General features: G+C 37.6%; 1 protein-coding gene across 1 annotated transcript; it reads right to left on the minus strand.

The window, feature by feature from the left end:
• Positions 1-38: 38 nt before the first annotated feature.
• Positions 39-19859, minus strand: nfe2l1a (nfe2 like bZIP transcription factor 1a). Its single transcript, XM_073842476.1, has 5 exons — positions 19224-19859; positions 12376-12567; positions 8987-9073; positions 8698-8841; positions 39-6364 (listed from the first exon to the last, which is right to left on the minus strand). The coding sequence occupies exons 1-5, from the start codon at positions 19743-19745 to the stop codon at positions 5117-5119; spliced, it is 2193 nt and encodes a 730-aa protein (XP_073698577.1). The 5' UTR covers positions 19746-19859; the 3' UTR covers positions 39-5116.
• Positions 19860-23914: the final 4055 nt, after the last annotated feature.

A 23914-nucleotide genomic window follows, 5' to 3' on the forward strand; every position in this document is an offset into this window, starting at 1 on the left:
AAACCCCCCAGAGAATTCAGTACAATAAATACATTTTAATTGAAACGAGAACAATCCCAGCTTGTCACCAAGAACATAAATTCACTGCAAAATATTTAACACAAGGTACATAAACAATTGAATATAAAAAGTTCAAATTATTTACAAAGATATTAAATCATATACAGAACTGGTATTTAAACATTTCATAAGTGATTTAGACTAACATGGTCTCTAATAAACCATGGATACTCAAAGACTGAACTCCAGGCCTTTCAAAACATCCTGGGTCAAAAATCCTTGAATCCTTGTTTTGTTGTTTCTTGAATATAAATCCTAATCAAAATTGTGACCCTGGATGACAAACGAAGTCGTAAGAGATTTATACACCATCTGAAAGCTAAATAAATATGCTTTCCATTGATGTATATGGTTTGTAAGGATGGGACAAGATTTGAAAATCTGGAATCTAAGAGTACAAAAAAATCTAAATATTGAGAAAATTGTAAAGTTCTTAGCAATGCGTATTACTAATCAAAATATGTTTTTATATATTTACAGTAGGAAATGTACAAAATATATTCATGGAACATAAGCTTTACTTTATATCCTAATGATTTTTGGCATTAAAGGAAAATCAATAATTTTGACCCATACAATGTATTTTTGGCTATTGCTACAAATATATCTGTGCAACTTAAAACTGGTCCAGGGTCACAATTAAGCTCTCATAGTATGAAGGTGTTTCCTATAATGAGATAGCAAACTAACACTTTTGTTATACCAGTAAAGCCCAAAGTATACTTGGTTTTCATGCGCGTATGCTAGCGTATCCGTAGAGTCCGAAAACATAACCTTTCAAAATATACTCAAATACTATAGATATACAGTACAAAGACTCCTGTTACGTATGACTTTCGAAAAAAATTGAGAGATTGATAACGGCTGTCAAACTAGAGAACTACGTCAAATTTACTGTCCCTTTCGTAGTTGCTGCATTAGGAAGTCCCTTACATTAGTGTTATTTTTTTTTTTTTTTGTAATTTGATGCAAAGGTGATATAATACAAAGTATAGTGTTATAAATGTACATACATTTTTTTAAAACTCAAAATATAAAAAACTTTCAAGAATTTACAATGCTGTTCATTGTTGAAACGCGTCATCACAATCTTGTGAAAAAGGTCCACAGAAACCTGAGACTTGCGCTTATGACCGCACATGCACATGCTGGTCTAAGCTAAAAAAAAAATATGCTGCTTTTACATCTTTTGAGCATTAGGAACAACATTCATGGGGCAGTTCATTTCAGATTTTGTTGCTGATTTGAAATGTGCAATTCATTTGTGAGTTCAGCAGGCAGTTTTTTTATTTAGATTTCAGGATTCCCCCATTCATTTAGATAAGACTTGGTCTTGGATGAGGTGCCTGGAGGCACTGCAAATATGGCTGTGAACAGACTTTTTTGAAAGTATACTCAATTGGATAGTGCTCGTGAAAGCAGCACACATGTGCTCTAGAAAGCTTCATCCTTATCTAGCATAGCTGCTGTATTTTTCTCCATAAGTTTTAACCGATAAAAATGTCTTTATACTCTTTTAATCTAAAGTTGCAGCTATGTGCATCAATGCGGGCGTCTGTTGTTTTCGCAGTCTCCACTATTTTGTTGTTCCATCCTGTTTGTTCTATTTTCTACTGTGAAACAACAGCCCAGGCCAGTACTGCCACCTTGTGGAACAACTGATTAGCGCAAAATCAAGTCCATGCGCATGTAGTTACAAAAATTTGATGGTGTGCGCACAACAATTTGCATCACATGCACTGTAAGCGGACCCTTGCATACGCATTAAAAACAAAAGTATACTTTGGCCTCAAAGACTTAGTTGACCCAAAAATGAAAATTAATTTTTCATCCGCATGTAATTCCAAACCCATAAGACCTTCGTTCATCTTCGGAACCCAAATTAAGATATTTTTGATGAAATCCGAGAGCTTTCTGACCCTGCATTGACAGCAAAGGCACTACCATGTGGTACCAGTGTTTTCTATACATTTATTTATCAGGCATGTGATTGGCTAAGGACAAAAAAGCAGGAAAATATACTAAGACCTTAATTTTTCCTTAATTTAAGAAAAAAAGATTTCTTAAATTATAAAATTCACATTCCAGCCTTCAAGAGTCAAAAGTATCAATTCTTATATTAATTTAAACAATTATTGTCAATCAAGTATTATATTAATTAACATATATTTTATTGCCTTAATTGTTTAAATTTGTATAACACATGATCTTGTCGATCCATCAGATAACATTTACAACTCTACGTGTTTGGTGCTTAAAACCATTGACTGATTTGTTTACATTGGTCTTTTTGACAACAGTAGACGTTCGAGCTGATAAAAAAATGTCAGATCATTCTCTTCCAGCAGGAGGCGCTATCAGAATGATACACAAAGCAGCGCCGCAGCTGACTTTGAAACGCGCAGCGCTCATATTTATTCAATGGATAACCTTATAAAGTTCCATCGCAATTCTTGCCTTTTAGTCCCCACATTTAAGACCACCTGAAATAATTAGTCTTTCTTAACCCCTAATAACACTACAGTCATCAATAAATATGAAGAGCTTTATTTCAAGAACTGACTTTCAAAAACCCTTAGCCTACACAAAATACGTTTCTTTTTATTTTGCAGAAGAGAAATATTAGGGAAGTAAATTAATATCAGCATATGAAGTATATTCGTCTATCATTGTCTCTTAGAGAATGTGCACATTAGATGCTGAAAGCGCTGTTTTTACTTTCACTTTAATATATGCAGTTTTCACGTTGCTTGTGTGATATCCATTGGCTCACCGTCGTGGTTTAAAATATAAATATGTATAAAAATACAGTATAAAAAGATATATTTACAATATTTTGCGACGTAACCCCAAAATAATGCATTTTCCATCAACGTTTTTCACTCACTGAAAGCTACATCTGTCTGCCGACCTCTGCTCTCCTCACTGCACGGAAGATTGCACCCAAACGCTGACCCTAGTGTGCTTGATATAAATGTATTTATTAGAAATAGCGTTTGGCATTTTTTTTATTATTATTATGTCAAAAGCTTTCACGGTCCGCATGGACGCATCTTGCGGTCCGGAATCATACTTCGCCATCCGCCATTTGCGAACGGTCACATTTTCAGGTCGAAAAATCCGGAATTCCGGATTAATCCGGAAAAATCACATCCCTGATTTATGTGGCGGCTTCCCACAATATCAAAACTGACTGCCACAAATAGATTTTTCAAAAGTCTTTGACTTTGTTGAAAAAGTATGAGCACTGCTCGTTTCATAAATCGAAACGCGGCATGGGTGTGATGTAAATGTATTTCTAAAGGGAACCGACTGTCTTCAGAAAAGTTATGATCTTTGAGCCGTTACCAAGAAAACCACTATTTCTGCTGTTCCAAAAGTGCCTCCTGCTGGCAGAAAATGAACAGCCTGTCTGCTGTTTTAATTTGTTTTTACGCAGTATATATATATATATATATATATATATATATATATATATATATCCCACAAGAAGTGCCGCCACACAAAGAGTGTACGTCTGTGTACACTGGGTACTATCATGAACATGTTTCAAAGACTTACACGGAAAAGAAGAAATTGTTGAATAAAGTCATTTTTAGTTTTCTACCTTCACTAAAATAATTCTCATAGCTTCATAAAATTAAGGTTGAACCACAGATGTCACATGGACTATTTTTACGATGTTCTCTACAACCTTTCTGGACCTTGAACACAGGGTGTCCGCCGGGTCTTAAAAAGTATTGAAAGTTGATAAATCAATTATTAGAAAATTAAGGCCCTTAAAAGGTATTAAAAAGTCTTAATCGCGTTTTTACGAGGTCTTAAATTTTGTTCAAGTGTTGTCCAAAGTGTTTGACTACAAAATAAGCATAAATACATTTATTTTCCTCCTAATATTAACAACGGCGTGCTCGATCCACGCGACTGGTTCGGGCCGGGGCGCGTCCGGGTGATGTTACGTAATTTGCGACAAACGCGGGAAGGTGATGTGATGCTCTCCACATGTAGCGAAACCATAGAGCGAAACAGACAACAAAATGGGAAAATGTAAGTTTGCGTACTCCTGGTTGGAGAAAGACGAGTTTAAACAGTGGCTGAGGCCTGTCGCTGGAAACAACCGCGAAGCTTCCGAACTTATACGAGTTCTGTTGCATGGTTGTGCTCCATTGATTTAACTACAACTGTTTATTAACAACTGTTTATTAAGTTAACGGTTTGATACTGATTAGAACTTGAAGTGGCGATGAGGTCTTAAAATATTCTGAGAAGGTCTTTAAAAAGTCTTAAAAAGGTATTGAAATTACCTTTAGGAATCCTGTATATACCCTGGAACATGTCAGTTGCGTTACTGTCTACGAAGAGTCAGAAAGCTCTCGGGTTTCATCAAAAATATGCTAATTTGTGTTCTGAAGATGAACAAAGGTCTTTCAGGTTTGGAATGACATGCTGTTGAGAAATGAATGACTGAGTGTTCATTTTTGGCTGAACTATCCTTTTAAGCAGTAGTTAAAATCAATTAAAACTTGCTTCAATGCTTGGATTCCAAGCATAATTGACCATTTCTGCTCTAACATGGGATTATTTTGGCTTTCTGACATTGGGAACTACTTCAGATGCTCCTTACATTCTTATAGCCCAGTTTGATTCTTGAAATAAACATGAAACAAAAGTAATAGTCGTTTCTTTCCTATTCTGACAAATATCTGAGTGAACGGCTTCTTGAATGAGAATTCTTCACCCTCTTTGTGAAATAAACAGTTCGTTGTTTGCATGTGAAATGGACAACAGCGCTGACTGTATTCTCCGGCTAGGTTTTATGGAGTACATCAACGCCTTTACCTTAAGTCATGATATGGCTCTTTAACATCAAAACTTTGTGGAACCTAATGTTCTGTCAAATGTGCCAACATAGTGTAATACATCATCAAGGATGATCACTTGGGTAAAATATACCCTACTTGGTGCAAATTCCCATTGAACTGTGGAAAGCCAGCAGTTGGACTTAACAGCAGAGAGCAATTTTCCTGAGCCTTGTCATAGCACAGAGTCCTCCATCTCACTTCTTAGATTTTTGTCTTTTGTTAAGTTTGCGTCTGGAGTGTGAATCTGATCTGCGTTGTGATGTTACACGGCTGGTGCTGTCTTCCTGCAAAGTAAAGTTGTTATCAGAATACAGCAGTCCCTGTTCCTCTCTTAGCCTCTCATAAACCTCTTGATACAAGCTGTTAAGATGCTGCTTCATCTCTCTGATGGAGCGCAAGATCTCAGATTTTTCCCTGAGCAGTTTGGCCCGGAGGCGTCGCAGGCCATCCACGCTGCACTCCAACTCCAGCAGGACATCTAGCTTCTTTCGACGACAGTTCTGAGCAGCCATTTTGTTTTTACCTCTACGGCGAATGTCTCTGATAAGTGTAAGCTGAGCCTCGTTGAGCCGATATTTTGCTAGTAAGCGATTGAACTCTTCGACTGGTAAGTTTACAATGTGTTCATTGGAGAAAGGGATATCCATCAAACGAGCACGTTTCTCATCACGACTGGACAGGTGCTCCAGCATTTTGTTTTTTACCGACTCGTCGGAAAGATCTTTTGGAGATTTCTTCTGGCTTTGAGGTTGGTTGTAGGTATGATCGTGTCCGATGTGCTCGAGCCAAGGAAGGCGATGGAACTGCCTGGCTTCCAAGAAGCTTGAATGACACATTTTGGTTTGTTCTGGCATGTACCCGCCTACAGCTCCATCCTCTTCTTTGATATTGGTGTAGCCCTGATCTTCATCCTCTTCCTTGATATGGATGTAGCCCACAGCACCTTCCTCAGGCATCAAACTAGAGTGTGATGAAGATGAAGAGGAACTGGAAGATTCAGATCCACTAGGAGAGGCAGGGCTTTGACTGTAGTCCAGAGATAAACCAGAGTCAGAATCTGCTGGGTTTTGCTCTTCAGACTGTGCCTGGCTAAGTTCTTCCAGGGCCAGGTCCATTAGATCAATCTCATCAAGCATGGCTTCTTCAAGCAGAGGATCTATAGGGCTTGGCAGGCTAGTCCCAGTAGTCAGAAGGAGGTCTATGATATCGGAGTCTTCAAAAGCTTCGGCATTAATAGATGTGTCCAAACTGATGTCTGGCACGGAGCGGTTGTTAATGCAACAGGGTTCTTCCATGGTGACGCTGTTTTGTGTTTCGGTGGATCTTTCCAGAGCGGCTTGGTGAAGGCTAACATCCTGATGAATAAAGTTTTCCAGGGATCCAGTATTTCTGTCTGAATCACTGAAGGGAGAATCGCCTATTGTTTCAGCTGCATCCATGTCCTGTAAAGGTATGAGAAGTCAAATAATGTTCTCCGACTGTGTCAATAAAACGTGACCTGCTCCATTTTTTCTTTGACCTAGAAACATATTTTCAGTAGTCAATGTAAAAGTTTCTGTCTTTAATAATATATTTAATATGTTTTATTCCAACCCATTGTTAAGAGTAATCATTTAAATTGTGGCTGACTAATTTATTCATATAGTTTAGGTCTAAAGTTTACACACACCTTGCAGAATCTGCAATATGTTAATTATTTTACTAAAATAAGAAGGATTGTATAAAATGCATGCTATTTTTATTTAGTACTGACCTGAATAAGATATTTCACATAAAAGGTGTTTACATATAGTCCACAAGAGAAAATAATAGTTGAATTTATAAAAATGGCCCCGTTCATAAGTTTACATACACTTCTTACCCGAATGATTCACAGCTGTTTTTTTGTTTAGTGATAGTTGTTCATGAGTCCCTTGTTTGTCCTGAACAGTTAAACTGCCCGCTATTCTTCAGAAAAAATTCCTTCAGGTCCCATGAATTGTTTGGTTTTTCAGCATTTGTGTGTATTTGAACCCTTAACAATGACTGTTTGATTTTGAGATCCATCTTTTCACACTGAGGACAACTATGGAACTTATATGCAACTATTACAGAAGGTTTAAATGCTCACTGATGTTTCAAAAGGAAAAACGTTGCATTTAGAGCCGAGGGTGAAAACTTTTGAACAGAATGATGTACATTTTTGTTATTTTGCCAAAATATAATTATTTTTTTCATTTAATACTGCCCTTCAGAAGCTACAGAAGATACATGTTTTCCAGAAGACAAAATAAATTAAATTTACCCTGATTTTCAAAAAGTTTTCATCCCTCAGCTCTCCCCTCGGTTTTTCCTTGTGAAGCATCAGTGAGTGTTTGAGCCTTCTGTAATAGTTGCATATGAGTCCCTCAGTTGTCCTCAGTGTGAAAAGATGGATCTCAAAATCATAGTCATTGTTGGAAAGGGTTCAAATACACAAAAATGCTGAAAAACAAAACAAAACAAAAAAACAGAATTTGTGGGACCTGAAGATTTTTTTCTGAAGAACAGCAGGCAGTTTAACTGTTCAGGACAAACAAGGGACTCATGAACAACTATCATTAACCAAATAACACAGCTGTGCATAATTCAGGTAACAACGAAGTATTAAGAATCAAGTGTATGTAAACTTTTGAACAGGGTCATTTTTACTATTACTATTACTTTTTCTTCTGGACTGTATTTTATGTGAAATATCTTATTCAGGTCATTACTAAATAAAAATTAACATGGATTTTGTATGATCTCTCCTATTTTGGTAAAATAATTAACATTTTGCAGATTCTGCAAGGTGTATGTAAACTTTTGACCTCAACTGAATATTGCATAAATGTAATTATATATTTACGACTGTTCTTCTTTAAAGTTACTTTTCTAGCCAACTAACAGGCTGTGAACGCTTGACGACTTTTCTAAGGTAAATTTACAGTAACGTCACGTGACATCTTCAGCAGCAGTTTTGTTGAGGTCTTTAACGCAGCGGAAACATTGACTGGTCGGTTACATGAGAGACCACACATTCCAGTAAGTTGTGTATAGACCTTTTTCCCGAGTAAACGATGAGCGCCGCCATTACGAATTCTAACGTCAGATTGAATGCTTTTCTGTTCCGGTTTCCACAGGAACCCATTCACATAGCGTCCATCTGTTTTTAATGTAGCTAACGTCCGCTGCTTCGTGTCATCTACACACTCATTAAAGTGAGGCACTGACAAATGACGGTCATTGCGACATTGCCAAGTGATGGCGCTATGGAGCCATGTGCTTTTAAAAAACATTTTAATAGGTTTAGCATTAGTTTATTAGCTCGGAATATACCCTAATTTGACTAGAAACAATGCAGAGCGGAAATGCAAAGCATTCTTTCAGTTAAGAGTCGGACTTACTTCCGTGTTCAGGTAAAACGTCTATATTTCAGAATATCCTCTGTTCATAGGGTAGTAAACGGTAAAAGACGATTGTTTTGCACGCTCCGTGTTGCTGTTTGAACTGAAGCAGCTACAGAGATCTTTTACATCACATTAAAGAGCGTCAAAATTGCATTTAATTCTTGAATTTTGTTCTAAAATTAAACTTGAAACCGTCATTTTGTAATAAAAACTAACGTTACACAGTTCAAAATATTTCCCCCTTATTAACGCGTTTCGTCACATGTGACTAGGACTCAGAATGATAGAGCACGTCACATTCGTTCATTCACTATTCGAAGCACTGATTAACTTTAGGGCTTCACGGTAAGATGTTTGTCATTTTGTACCTGTGATTCCATAATGGCCAAAACATCTTGCCATTGTTGCTCCAATGTTGCTGATTCTTGTTCAGGAAGCAAGGGTGACATTAGTGGCCTCTGAAACTCTGAAAGTCCATGTTCTCCTTCATTCTGTACAACAGGGCCTGTCAACTGAGAAAATTAAGATTTTTAAAGTAGTTTGAAAAGCCTACATTTCCTTTTGAGGGATTTTTTTTTGTGTCTAGTACTTAAACAATTTCTGCTATACAAATTGTTGAAAAAAGTTAAAACGTTGCATTCTAGATCAAGTTTTTACCTCTGGATCCCCTTCTGAGGGGAAGCTGGCATCGATGAGATGCAAGCACTCTTCAATGGAAAGAGAAGTATCCCTTACACCCGACAACTGAAAGAGGAGCAAGTGACCATGAGGAAATTGTTTAATAAAATTCATATCACTCTTTTATCTGTCAAGGTCAAAATATGACGGCAATGCTTTGGAATGTGGAACGTCTTTATCACGGTCAGCAGAAACAAGGTCAATATAGCAAGGAATTTTGCACAATATGTTTGAGTTTTGAGTTTATTTTGCTTCTTGTTCACAATATTTCAGTACTTTAGCTCAATGTACATCTCTAACTGAAATGACAAATACAAAAAAAAGACTTGTTTTATAGAATATAATGTTAAACTATTTAGGAAATAGAACGTATATATTGCAGCTTATTGTAGAAATATATATATATATAAGGTTTGTACGAGGTGCTTAAAGTGCTTGAAGTACTTGACTTTGATTTTTTTTTGTTCTGGAAACCTCTTGAAAATAGCAGTATCCTTGAAGAGGTTCTTGAAAAGACAATGTATCTATGAAATAGGCCAAAGTAGCAAATTTTTTAAATAAGTACATACCTTTTTACGCAAAATTCCCGCAATTCAATTATTTCAGTTAATGTCATAAAACTAGCGAGCTAAGTCAGTAGTAGTACTGAAAATGTCACGTAAACATGGCTGAAGATGCGAAAAGTGGAACAGATGAACTGAATCAATTGAGTTGAACCGCTCCGATTGATTAAAACTTGTAACTTTGATTATTAATTTCAAGCCAAATCAAAATAAAAGAGCAGTTGATTTTCGAATTTAAACATCACTTGTAATGATGATAGTGATGATCTTGAACCTCTAAATCAATTAAGCCAATGCCTCACAAAATGATTCACTGTTTCAAAGCACTCCAATAAGTATGTAGTGTATCGCAAATCATTTGATTCAGATCGGGATTTCGGTGCGGGTTCACAAATCATTTGATTCAGTTCGGGACTTCGGTGCGGGTTCACAAATCATTTGATTCAGATCGGGATTTCGGTGCGGGTTCACAAATCATTTGATTCAGATCGGGACTTCGGTGCGGGTTCACAAATCATTTGATTCAGTTCGGGATTTCGGTGCGGGTTCACAAATCATTTGATTCAGTTCGGGATTTCGGTGCGGGTTCACAAATCATTTGATTCAGATCGGGACTTCGGTGCGGGTTCACAAATCATTTGATTCAGATCGGGACTTCGGTGCGGGTTCACAAATCATTTGATTCAGATCGGGACTTCGGTGCGGGTTCACAAATCATTTGATTCAGTTCGGGACTTCGGTGCGGGTTCACAAATCATTTGATTCAGTTCGGGACTTCGGTGCGGGTTCACAAATCATTTGATTCAGATCGGGACTTCGTTGCGGGTTCACAAATCATTTGATTCAGATCGGGACTTCGGTGCGGGTTCACAAATCATTTGATTCAGTTCGGGACTTCGGTGCGGGTTCACAAATCATTTGATTCAGATCGGGACTTCGGTGCGGGTTCACAAATCATTTGATTCAGATTGGGACTTCGTTGCGGGTTCACAAATCATTTGATTCAGATCGGGACTTCGTTGCGGGTTCACAAATCATTTGATTCAGATCGGGACTTCGTTGCGGGTTCACAAATCATTTGATTCAGATCGGGACTTCGTTGCGGGTTCACAAATCATTTGATTCAGATCGGGACTTCGGTGCGGGTTCACAAATCATTTGATTCAGATCGGGATTTCGGTGCGGGTTCACAAATCATTTGATTCAGATCGGGACTTCGGTGCGGGTTCACAAATCATTTGATTCAGATCGGGACTTCGTTGCGGGTTCACAAATCATTTGATTCAGATCGGGACTTCGTTGCGGGTTCACAAATCATTTGATTCAGATCGGGACTTCGTTGCGGGTTCACAAATCATTTGATTCAGATCGGGACTTCGTTGCGGGTTCACAAATCATTTGATTCAGATCGGGACTTCGGTGCGGGTTCACAAATCATTTGATTCAGATCGGGACTTCGTTGCGGGTTCACAAATCATTTGATTCAGATCGGGACTTCGGTGCGGGTTCACAAATCATTTGATTCAGATCGGGACTTCGTTGCGGGTTCACAAATCATTTGATTCAGATCGGGACTTCGTTGCGGGTTCACAAATCATTTGATTCAGATCGGGACTTCGTTGCGGGTTCACAAATCATTTGATTCAGATCGGGACTTCGTTGCGGGTTCACAAATCATTTGATTCAGATCGGGACTTCGTTGCGGGTTCACAAATCATTTGATTCAGATCGGGACTTCGGTGCGGGTTCACAAATCATTTGATTCAGATCGGGACTTCGTTGCGGGTTCACAAATCATTTGATTCAGATCGGGACTTCGTTGCGGGTTCACAAATCATTTGATTCAGTTCGGGACTTCGGTGCGGGTTCACAAATCATTTGATTCAGATCGGGACTTCGTTGCGGGTTCACAAATCATTTGATTCAGATCGGGACTTCGTTGCGGGTTCACAAATCATTTGATTCAGATCGGGACTTCGGTGCGGGTTCACAAATCATTTGATTCAGATCGGGACTTCGTTGCGGGTTCACAAATCATTTGATTCAGATCGGGACTTCGGTGCGAGTTCACAAATCATTTGATTCAGATCGGGACTTCGTTGCGGGTTCACAAATCATTTGATTCAGATCGGGACTTCGTTGCGGGTTCACAAATCATTTGATTCAGATCGGGACTTCGTTGCGGGTTCACAAATCATTTGATTCAGATCGGGACTTCGTTGCGGGTTCACAAATCATTTGATTCAGATCGGGACTTCGGTGCGGGTTCACAAATCATTTGATTCAGATCGGGACTTCGTTGCGGGTTCACAAATCATTTGATTCAGTTCGGGACTTCGGTGCGGGTTCACAAATCATTTGATTCAGATCGGGACTTCAGAGCGTGCATGGCAAATTATTTATTTCAATGATTTGGGAGCGTTTAAAACAAAAAAACGTAAACAGTACAAAAAAAACTATTAAGGCAGTACAGTTATTAAAACAAAACAAAGAAAGTATACACAAATACTAATCCCTTAAAAAACAGTGGTTTTACTATAGTAAAAGTGCAGTATACTTTGTAATACTTTAGTAGTAATACTTTGCATGTGCTTCACATTAATTTTGATGTTTTGTTTTATTAGTATATTTTTATTAATCTATCTTTTTTTTGGAATTTGAAAGACTAGACATTGATTAGTAAGATCACCGATTGTAGTCCTAGAAAATCAAAAAAGTAGTGCTTGAAAGTTCTGTAATTTCATTGTACAGTATCTGTTCAAACCCTGTACGTGAACATTCAATATTTGTTGCCAGTAGGTTTACCTGTAGGTCCTCTCCGAACATTTGGTTGTGAAATGGATTTGCATTTCTCCAGCTATCCACCATAAACTCATCCTCCTCTTCTTCTTCTTCATTAAGCAAGCTGAGAGATTGGATTCTTGCATTTTCCAGCTGCTCCTGGTGGACATTTTGCTGAGGTTCCTCCTCCCAGAAGAAAGACAGACCATCTCCCTCCTGCATATGCAAAAGTAAGGATCACATCTAGTATCATAGGAAGTAGTCTCAAGTAAGTCAGGATGGTCTACTGCTGCCTTCACATAGTTTCGGAAACTTCCCACTTGAAGAACATTTAAGGGATAGTTCACCCAATAATGAAAATTTGACGCTAGAGCGCATACACATGTAACGTGCTGGATGCTAAACTCGTGCTAAGGACAGATGGACGTGGCTGTGCATCAAAGGTAAAAAATGATATAAATACTGTTCAGTTTCTCGTGTCTTAGGACATCAATGTATCGTCACGAGCCGCAGGGTGTAATTTGGATTTGTCTGTGCATGTTTATTTTTACTTTTAATGGTCTGGTGCCCATTGACTGCCATTATATGGCTGACAGACTGCAATGGTTTGAGTTAAAAATCTTTGTTTGTGTTCTGCTGAAGAAACAAAGTCACCTACATATCGGATGCCCTGGAGGCAAGCAGATAAACATTAAATTTTCATTTTTGGGTGAACTATCCCTTTTAAGTTTTAATTACAAGTTTGTTGCATTCAAGTGCTTTGTTGTCGGAAAGATTTGATTTGTATGTCAGTATAGTACAAGATTATCCTATTTAAATAAATGTGATAAACGAGTTTGGTCAAAAGTAATCTAAAAGTAGAACTATTATATTACCTACATTTTTTTTTTTTTTTTTTACCAAATATTAATGCATACCAGATATTATATATAAAAATCTGCAGTGTAAAGACACTTACACTAGTAACATCAAGGTGATGTTTGGTTATGAAAAATGTGGGTCACTTTTACTTTTATATATAGAACCCATACATTTACAGACAACAGACAACTCTTGGCTATAAATAGACCTAACCTTTCCCTGTTCTGGAGTGGGATTAATGAAAGCGATTGGTCTCTTGGGAGTCTGTGCTGTTGTTATTGGAAGTCCCCTTATCCTCCAGAGACCCCTGTGGTTTTTGTGACAAGCATGGAAGTTGACTAATATGTTTTTTGGTATTAGGGGAATAACAACCCAAATCCCCCCTGCCTTATAGGTAAGGTTAGGGTGTCACTTAATCCTGTAACCTGTTCAGCAAACATCAACTTCCACACTTCAGTCCTAAAGAGGGTTTGACAAGGTCACAGTGCCTGTTTACATTTAAGCCTAAGGTATGTGGAGCAGTGGAAGATGTAGTTCATGTACTGTCCGTTAAGTTTGTTTAGAGGGGATGGGCCCAGACAAATGATCAGTAGCTGGTAAACAGGCGTTGTGAAAGCAAATGTGCCTGTCGTCTTGGATTACAAAACAAGCCGGGCTGGTGCTGTGGACGCCAAGCCAGCACATGCTCAGGCATATCCAGCAGCGGTCAAACTTCAAGATGGGGTCACAACAAGCCTGCCGGTCAAGTACAGGCGCCCTTATTTGAACTACGGTGATTCAGACAGGAGGATTTTCGGTACTGATTCTTGACCTTCTAATTAATTTCACTTGTGTTGATAGAACATTATATACAGTTGAGGTCAAAAGTTTACACCCCCCTTTCAGATTTCACTCACTAATGCTCCAGAAGAAAAAACTGCATTATGAGAAAACTTTGAAGATCAGGTAAATGTAACTTTTTTTCTTCTGGGAAACACGTAAGTATCTTCTGTAGCCTTTGACGGGCAGCACTAAATGAAAAATTATGATATTTAGACAAAATAAGAAAAATGTACACATCTTCATTCTGTTCAAAAGTTTACACCCCTGGCTCTTAATGCATTGTGTTTCCTTCTGGAGCATCAGTGAGTGTTTGAACCTTCTGTAATAGTTGCATATGAGTCCCTCAGTTGTCCTCAGGGTGAAAAGATGGATCTCAAAATCATAGTCATAGTTGGAAAGCGTTCAAATACACAAAAATGCTGAAAAACCAAAGAATTTCTGTGACCTGAAGGATTTTTCTGAAGAACAGTGGGCAGTTTAACTGTTCAGGACAAACAAGGGATTCATGAACAACTATCACTAAACTAAAAAAAAAACATCTGTGGATCATTCAGGTAGGAACATAGTATTAAGAATAGAGGGGATGGAAACTTTTGAACAAGATCATTTTTTATAAATTCAACTATTATTTTGTCTTGTGGGCTAAATGTAAATGTCTTTTGTGTGAAATATTTTATTCAGATCAGTACAAAATAAACATGTATTTTGCAGATTCTAAAAAGGGGATGTAAACTTTTGACCTCAACTATAGATAATTTAGGAAAATAATTTGTCATATTTGTTAATATATTGGTGAAGACTGATACAGAGGAGAAGAAATTGTTGAATAAAGTTATTTTTGTTTTCTTTGTGCACAAAAAGTATTCCCATAGCTTCATAAAATAACAGTTAAACCATGTCACATGGACTATTTTAATGATGTCCTTACTCCCTTTCTGGGCCTTAAACGTGTCAGTTGCATTGCTGTCTATGCAGGGTCAGAAAGCTCTTGGATTTCATCCAGAATTACTTATTTTGCGTTCCGAAAATGAACAAAGGCCTTATGAGTTTTTCACTTTTGGGTGAACTATCCGTTTAAAACCAGACATGTAATCTTTTGCAAATCCTAAAATTAATCTCTATTTTTCATAAATTAAATAATCATATCCATGTAAACAGAATCATGTCACAAAATTAGCTAAACTGAATTTAACTTCTGGCTCTAAATCTAAATTGAACAGATGATGTATAAGATTGACACAAATAAATTCTCTCTGCGAGGAAGAGTATTTTTTTCTCAAGACGACATGTTTCTAATAATCCCTAGAGGAAAAAATAGTCAACAGTCTGATCCAGAAACACCATGACCGCCAGTCAGTACAGGTCAAATGTGCCATAGGGCCAAATTTGCAGCCTTTTCTACATACCACAAACAGACTGGCTCTTGGTTCAGAAATAGCCCTGTGGATCATGTGCACGGAAACCTGTCAAATCTGATCTGGTCTGCACATGTGGGGACTTGACAAACGCATGGCAACTGTTTCTAAGTACAGGCTCCTTACTCAAGGGGGAATTCAGGTTCAGTAACTGCTATACTGTGTGTGCAACCTCTTACTCTGTTACAAAGCCCACTAGAGCAACAGAAAGTAAAAAGCATCCAGCTGAAATTACCCTAGCTGTCCCACTGAGTGCAAAGCAAGCAAAAGAAAGGCTTGATGCTTCTCACAAATGCCAATAGTGTGGGCGCACAGCCAGGCAGACGCTCACAGTTGCACTAAATCATCTGCTGGACACTGTGTGCATAAGCTGCTTTGGGTCATGCGACAAACCAGTTTAACACTGGGCATCCAAAATGTAGATGAGTTTGTTTCTTCATCAGAACAGATTTGAAGAAATTTAGCATTACATCACTCACTCACCAATGGATCCTCTGTAGTGAATGGGTGCCATCAGAATGAGAGTCCAAACAGCTGATTAAACATCACAATAATCCACAAGTAATCTACACCACTCCAGTCCATTCATAAACATCTTGTATAGCAAAAATACAGCAAAACTAGGCTAAAATGTATGTCCTTAATCTTAATATTGCTGTCCCCAGTGACAAAATCATCTGAATCAAGAGAGAAAGATGCATAAATGAATCAGCATTTTCAAGTGAAAAGAGTCCAAAACTGTTCTAAACAAATATGTGGACAACGAAACCAGTCATAAGTAGCTTGGGTACACTGTAAAAAATTTGCTGTAGTTCTGCAGCTGGTTGCCAGTAACTTACTGTAGATTTTTAATTTATGTTATTTACTGGCAACAGTTTGTTCAAAGTTAAATGAACATTAAACATTAACAAGTCTTTGTCTTTACAGAATAAAACTATAAAATAACAACCTACTGCAAAGCATTCTGGGAACCAGAAACCTTCATCAACCTTTTTCAGTTTTTTTTCCTTCAGATTTTGGTTCCCAGAATGCTTTGCATGAGGCTGTTATTTTAGTTTTATTCTGTAAAGACAAAGACTTGTTAATGTTTAATGTTCAATTAACTTTGAACAAACTGTTGCCAGTAAATAGCATAAATTAAAATCTACAGTAAGTTACTGGCAACCAGCTGCCAGTAATACTGTAATTTCTACAGATTTTGTTTACAGTGTATATTTGTAGCAAGAGCCAAAAATACATTGTATGGGTCAAAATTATCAATTTTTCTTTTATGCCAAAAATCATTAGGATATTAAGATCATGTTCCATAAAGATAATTTGTACATTTCCTACAATGAATATATAAAAAAAAAACTTAATTTTTGATTAGTAATAATCATAGCTAAGAACTTTTCTCAATATTTAGATTTTTTAGCACCCCCAAATTTTCGAATAGTTGTATCTCGGTCAAATATCCTCAACAAATATCCTAACTAATCATAAATCAATGAAAAGCTTATTTATTCAGCTTTTAGATTATGTATTCTCAATTTCAAAGTATTGACCCTTATGACTAGTTTTGTGGTCCAGGGTCACATATATTGGTGGATTTTGATGTGAGAGGTCAATACAGTAATGACTTTTTCACTTGAGGAACCAATATTTTTGATTATAGACTGGTATTTTAGCTTGAAGCAGTGATTTAAAGTTAAAACGCCTAATGGTGGATTTGTCTCTCACACAGCTTTTTACTTCACAAGACAGTTGTTGGACTGGAGTTGTGTGAGTTATGGATTATTGTGTTTTTATCAGCTGTTTGGACTCTCATTCTTTCAATTTTGTTTAACTATTCACTTTGTCACTTAAAAGGATAGTTCACCCAACAATGAAAATTCTGTCATAAATTACTCACCCTCATGTCATTCCAAACCCATAAGACCTTTGTCAATCTTATGAACACAAATTAAGATATTTTTGATGATATCCGAGAGCTTTCTGACCCTGCATAGACAGCAACACAACTACCACGTTCAAGGCCCAAAAAGGTTGCAAGAAAATCGTTAAAATAGTACACGTGAATTTTATGAAACTACAAGAATAATTTTTTGCGCAAAGAAAACAAAAACAACAACTTTATTTAATTTCTTCTCTTTCGTGTTAGTCTTCGACAAGCTTTTGCAAAAGTAGCACAATGGGTGAACTTTCCCTTTAAGTGGCTTATATATTTTTCCAGTTACGTTTTTCTAAGATTTATAATATATTGGACTTTAATTTTGAAGTGTTTTTACTTATTCTTGAGTCTGTAAAGTATTAGTTGCAGTTGTGTTTACAATACTGAAACTTATATAACATGCTAGTACACATGCCAGCGATCATATGTTAGCCCCATTACCCAGAATGCTCTAGGTCTCATGAATCTCTCACGGTCAGTAGAACAAAAAAAACAACATGCAACACTCAAGTAATGCATGGAGAGGAAACCCAGCCAAGCTAAATGATCAGATGCTTGAAGTTGCTTAACACTCAGCTGTGAAGACAGGGACACATGTGTTTGTCCAAATAAATAACAGACCCGTTTGCATTTCCGGACCAGACCTTTGGGTGTGTGTTTATGGAATTGCAAATAATAAAATTAGTCTGTTTGATATGGTTTGGCTACTTATGTATTATCAATATTTAAATGCATATTTATTGACAATGATGTTAAGTGTTTGTGTAAGTCATTATTTCTGGATAATCTTGTATCTCACTGTTGAGTATATCAGCTGATAACCTAATAAAATTCACAGGTGAAAACACTTCCTTATTTTGTAAGGCACAGGTTAACTGGAAATCCTGTGCCATGAGGGAATATTATTGTAGTTTAAAGATCAATAAAGTCAGATGTATGCATGTTTTTTCCTCTTGTTATACCTGTTCAAGCTCATTTCTGTGCACTATGAAAAATACATTGCATAGCTAATTTTTACACTACCTGATCTCATGACGAAAACGTACCTTTGTGAACTTTTTTGAAAGATGCAAAATACATACAAATAAGTACATATCATTGCAGTTTCCGACAAAAATGACCACTAGAGGAGGTAAAACAGCGAGAACTTGTAATCGTTTTTGTACACAGTTATGATTACAGCTCCATATGTTACGCTTTTCAGACGTAACAAGCTTGTTCAGTAGCTTAGCTGGCACAGAACTGGACTTAGGATGTGGAATCCTTGGGTACGAATCCCATAAAAAAATATGACTCACAAGCTGAAAAAAAGAGCTGAAAGATGAGAGATGGAAAAACAAGCTAAAACAGCATGATTGCGTGTTTTTATGTCACGTTCGCTCTTGTTCATACTATCGGGTGTAGTGCAGATGGTATGTTATTTTAAAAAGTGACGGAGCATTAGAGTTAAAGCGCCACTCAGCGGACATTTGAAATCAGAACTGTGGTGACAAGTGAAAAACCAACATCACATAAAACGTACCATATGTGCGTTCATCTGTTCCAGGAAAAAAAACGAATGCTCTCTTAGTGCCACTTAGTGGACATTTCACATCAGATATGTCACGAAATGTACATGGCGGTATGTATTTCGTGTTTTGTGACAGGTATGGTTACGTCATGAGATCAGGTTGTTTTATTGTATTGTAACTGTTTGAGTCAAACAGCCTTGCATGGAGGGTGTTGCTTGCACCAGCATTCCTTCCTCAAATATTTACTTCAACTATTATGTAACCAACCACAAAACAGGTCATTGACAGAAATAGGAAAACTTTTTTGATGTTCTCACTGGCTTCACTGTTTACCTCTTTAAGGAGTTCTTCGTCATCTGGATGGGTGAGGCTTCTTGACATGTGCCCCAAAGCTCCAAGGGTTTGATTCTCTGCTACCTCATAACTCAGTTCTCCTCCATTCCCCAACCTCATGCTTAGCTCTGAGGGTTCCTCCACATCTTCAAGACCTCCACTTTCCTCAAGGAGTCCCACTTGAGCTGGAATGGAGACACCATTGTCAGGCTCCCTGTGGACCAACCAGGCTTCTAACTCCGCCGCTGGCACCTGGAGGCGGTCTAGGGAGCGAACCCAATTCAGAAGCCTGCGAGCTGTGAAGAACCCATCTAGATCTGCGCTTTTAGGATGCAGGTTATATCCATCCAGGATGTTTCGAAGATTGTGGAACTGAGTCTGAGTTAGAGCTGAATTTTGGCCTAGAATGATTTCGCTGAATGTGGGCAGGTAGGGATCCACGTCCACACGCATCCCAGCAAGACTGAGAAGAATAGCTACTTGGATCAGGCCCTCAGTGAGGTACTTCTTCAGATCCGGCATGGCCCAAACTGGTGCCAACAGCAAAGAACGAGCAATATGCGATATGAGCGTCTTTGTGTACCCAGCTTTAGAATTTCAAAACTTTCTTCATTAAGAAAACTTCGGGTTTTGATATGTTTTTGTACACAGAAAAAAAAAAATCACACAAAATCCTGAAACAGAAGAAAAAAAGACATAAGAATTTACGTTTCGCACTTTCTTAGTTAATGTATGCTTTGGTTTACTGTACACTATCCACGCATGGCCATTTGTAAATTTTATGGGTCAGGCTTCTACACTCTTAGGTGCTGTAAAAGCACAGCGATGCCATAGAAGAACTTTTTTGGGTTCCACAAAGAACCATTCAGTCAAAGGTTCTTTTAAAGAACCATCTCTCTCTTACCTTTTTAGAATCTGAAGAACCTTCTTTCGCCACAAAGAACCTTTTGAGAAACAGAAAGGTTCCGCAGATGTTAAAGATTCTTTATAGAACCATTTAAACAAAAAAGGTTCTTCTATAGCATCATGAAGCACCTTTATTTTTACGAGTGTAGTCTCATCAGTCTCCAGCTATTTTTAGCTGTACAAAACAGCTTTTTTTTGCTGCTTGGTATTGCAAATTGGTCTGTCTTACCATGTTGTTTTAATGTATTATCTTAATTATGAACACACTAGTTTGTAGTGCAAACAGTTTTACCTGTTTACTGCATGTTGTTATTCTTCTTATTTCCCTACAGCGGATAATGAACTAGAAGTCTCACCCACAGCCTTACTTCCACGATCCGCGTTAAAAAAAGGTAGATGATACCAATTATTCGAAGTAAATAGTCTTTCTACTTCAAAATTTTGTGTTTAATTCAGTGTTACTGCAGTATTTTGTAATTAATTGTGATGTTTACTATCAATATCCGAGTGAAAATTCCTTCTACACCAGGTTTTTACAGTGTAAAAGCCGAATATATAATTATACCACGTATTATCTCTGTCTTCTGATTGGTCAATAGTCAACACCTGTTTACTTTGAAGGAGTGCAGTGCTGCATTAAATAACGTTTTGTTATGTCACATATTCTCTAAATAATTTACAGAATAAAAATGTAGGCTAATTTAAAACCGTACTTTTACTTTAAAATTTAACGACGGTTTGGAAATAAAATACAATGAGACACGTTGTGCTGTGTTATGAATGCAGTTTGTTTTCTTTTTTTAGTTCAAACACAGGCAGCTGTCACAATTTCAAGGATAAATTAAAAATGTTTACAGTGGACACGCGCAACTTCTAGAATGTTCTGTTATCTTGAACACAACAGTCAAGATCATAAACAGCAATCATCAACGCTTGACACTCCCGATGACCCACTTATTTCTTTCTTCATAACTGGGCAACAGGCGACTGAGTCACCCCATGATGTAATCAAAACGTTTCTCAGGAAATAAACACTAGTGTTTTAGGACGGCTAGAGTTGGGGTTTGTTCAGGGAAAAAACAATGTTACACATTTGAAGTAATAAAATATTGCAAAACATGGCTCTTTCATTTCATATCTCGTACAGCTGACGGATTAATCAGGATTAATAGCGATGCAAAACGAATTGACAGTATACGCTCAGCACAAGATGTTAGAATAGAAAGGTCGATACACTGACAGACTACCACTTAGATTTATAGAGAGCAGTATATAGAGAGCAATTAGATTCATAACAGTTCGCATATCTCAGCTCACAATATCTTATGTTTAGATAAATGCTATGGATAAGTTAGTCAACAAAACCTACCTACCTACCTACCTTGTTTACAGGCGAGAGTTCTCGCAGTCACTAGAGAGACTTGAAAGCGGGACACTCCTCTTGGATGAACTGAATCACGCAACTTCACATGCTCTATAACAGTGTGCGAGTGTATTTATATGGCAGAAGTAACCGGTGGAAAGTATTGGTCTCCTCCCCCACATGACGAGCAGAGACTTTCAGTTTTCTTTCAGCAGGAGCGCGCGTGCTCGCTCTAGTTGTCAGTGTTCAGAAGAGATAGCAGATTTCTCCAGTAATACATCAGTATGTTTTCTAGAGCTTTCGTGTAAATCTTTGGAGCAGGAATAAAATGGAGCAGGAATAAAATGATAGGAACTATTTTATTTCCTCCGCAAGAAGCTATATATTGGATGATGACAAATTGTGCAATGTGCGGTAATATTTAAAGAGATAGTTCACCCAAAAATAAAAATAAAATCTGTTATTATGTACTTAGCCTCTGCTTGTTCCAAACCTGTATAAGGCTACCTTTACACTAAAGCGTTTTTGTTTTAAGACACCTAACTTTTGTTACGGTTAAGTTTGTAATTTACACTACTCCAGCATTTTCGACCCCTGCAAAAACTTTTGAAAACACTGAAGACCCCATTTTCATTTAAAAATTTCGTTATGTTTCAGGCTATGTTTACACCAGTGCATTTTCGTTTTAAAACACATGACTTTTGCTACAGTTACGTCTGTCGTTTACACTACTCTAATGTTTTCGACTCTAAAAAACTGAGACTTTTGAAAATGCTGTAGGCCCAGTTTTAGTTTGAAAAATCTAAGCTGCATTTCGGACTATGTTTACGCTAGTGTGTTTTCATTTTAAAACGCACTACGGTTACACCAGGTGTTTACACTACTCCAGCGTTTTCAACCATCAAAAATGGAGACTTTCAAAAATGCTGCAGACCCCGTTTTAGTTTGAAAACTCTTTTTAGGCTATGTTTACTCTGTTAAAAAATAAATAAATAAAAAAAAACAGCTAAAACCAGCCTAGGCTGGTTGCTGGTTTTAGCTGGTCAGCAGGCTGCAGCATTTTTGAAAGTCTCAGTTTTGAGGGTCAAAAATGCTGGAGTAGTGTAAATGACAAGCGATGGTTGAAAGTTATGCGTTTTAAAATGAAAACGCACTACCAGCTAAAACCAGCCTAGGCTGTTTGGCTGCTCTTAGCTGGTTTAAGGTGGAAGTAGCTGGTTTTAGCTGGTGGTCTCCCAGCCTGAAACCAAAACCCCTCTAAAACCAGCCTAGGCTGTTTGGCTGCTCTTAGCTGGTTTAAGGTGGAAGTAGCTGGTTTTAGCTGGTTTCCCAGTCTGGCCAGGCTGGTTTTAGCTAGTGGTCTCCCAGCCTGACTAGCTAAGACCAGCTTGATCAGCCTGGCCAGGCCGGGAAAGTGGCCAAAACCCCTCTAGCTCTGTTTTTGTATTACAACTCTGGGTTGCATTTCAGGCTGTGTACAATAGTGCGTTTTCATTTTAAAACACAAATTTTTTGCTACTGTTACATCTGCTGTTTTACGCTACACTGTAACCGATTTTTGTAATTTGAACAGTATTTTACTGTAATATCTACAGTAAGATACTGTAAAATGTATATACAGTATTTTACTGTAAACTGCAAAGGATTATGGGAAAATATATGATCACTACTGTAATTCTCCACTACTGTAAATCCGTTTACAGTAGTGAACTTGCCCGCGAAAAATTGACCAATGGCAAGGGAGATTTTTTTTTCTCCTGTTGAGAGGAAGTGGCGGTAAAAAGGACAAAAGAGAAATGTTGCATCAATAACTCGACAAAAAGGTTAGTATATTATTTCTGTTTTATGAAAAACTGAACAATTTTAATTTGTTTTCACTTGTTAACAGCAAACTAACAATATTCATCGTGTTTTTCATGTCGGTAGCCTTTTTTTTTCTGACTGACGGCCGGGGCGCCGCCATAACGGTGAAAACATGGACTGGTGAGTAAATTAAGGTGACCTATATTAGTCGAAATAAACTTTATTTAAACTGAGAAACCCGTTTGTATATTCGGCTGCCCTTTAATGCAAGTTAGTTCGTCTGACGAGCCCTTACTCAAGCTTAACAGCAAACTGAGGTGAAATACTGAGGTAAAGTGCGTTAAGCAACACCACTGTTTCTGTGGAGATTTTAAACTGTATTTTCAAGCCCTTCTTTTGTTTGTTATTTTCAAGTTTCTGGTCTGGATGTCGTCTGTAACGTCGGAGCGCGGAGGTGTATTTTGGATCTTCTTCTGTGAATGACTGCCATAGTATCGACGATAACATGAACTGGTAAGCTAATAATGTCAGTAAGCCGAAGTTGACAAACTTAACGTTAGTCACAGAGCAGCATAATATCTTTTAAACGCTGCCTCTTTATAGCTAGCAAGGTAATTCT

Source organism: Garra rufa, chromosome 1, assembly GCF_049309525.1.
Source record: "Garra rufa chromosome 1, GarRuf1.0, whole genome shotgun sequence".
NCBI lineage: Eukaryota > Metazoa > Chordata > Actinopteri > Cypriniformes > Cyprinidae > Garra > Garra rufa.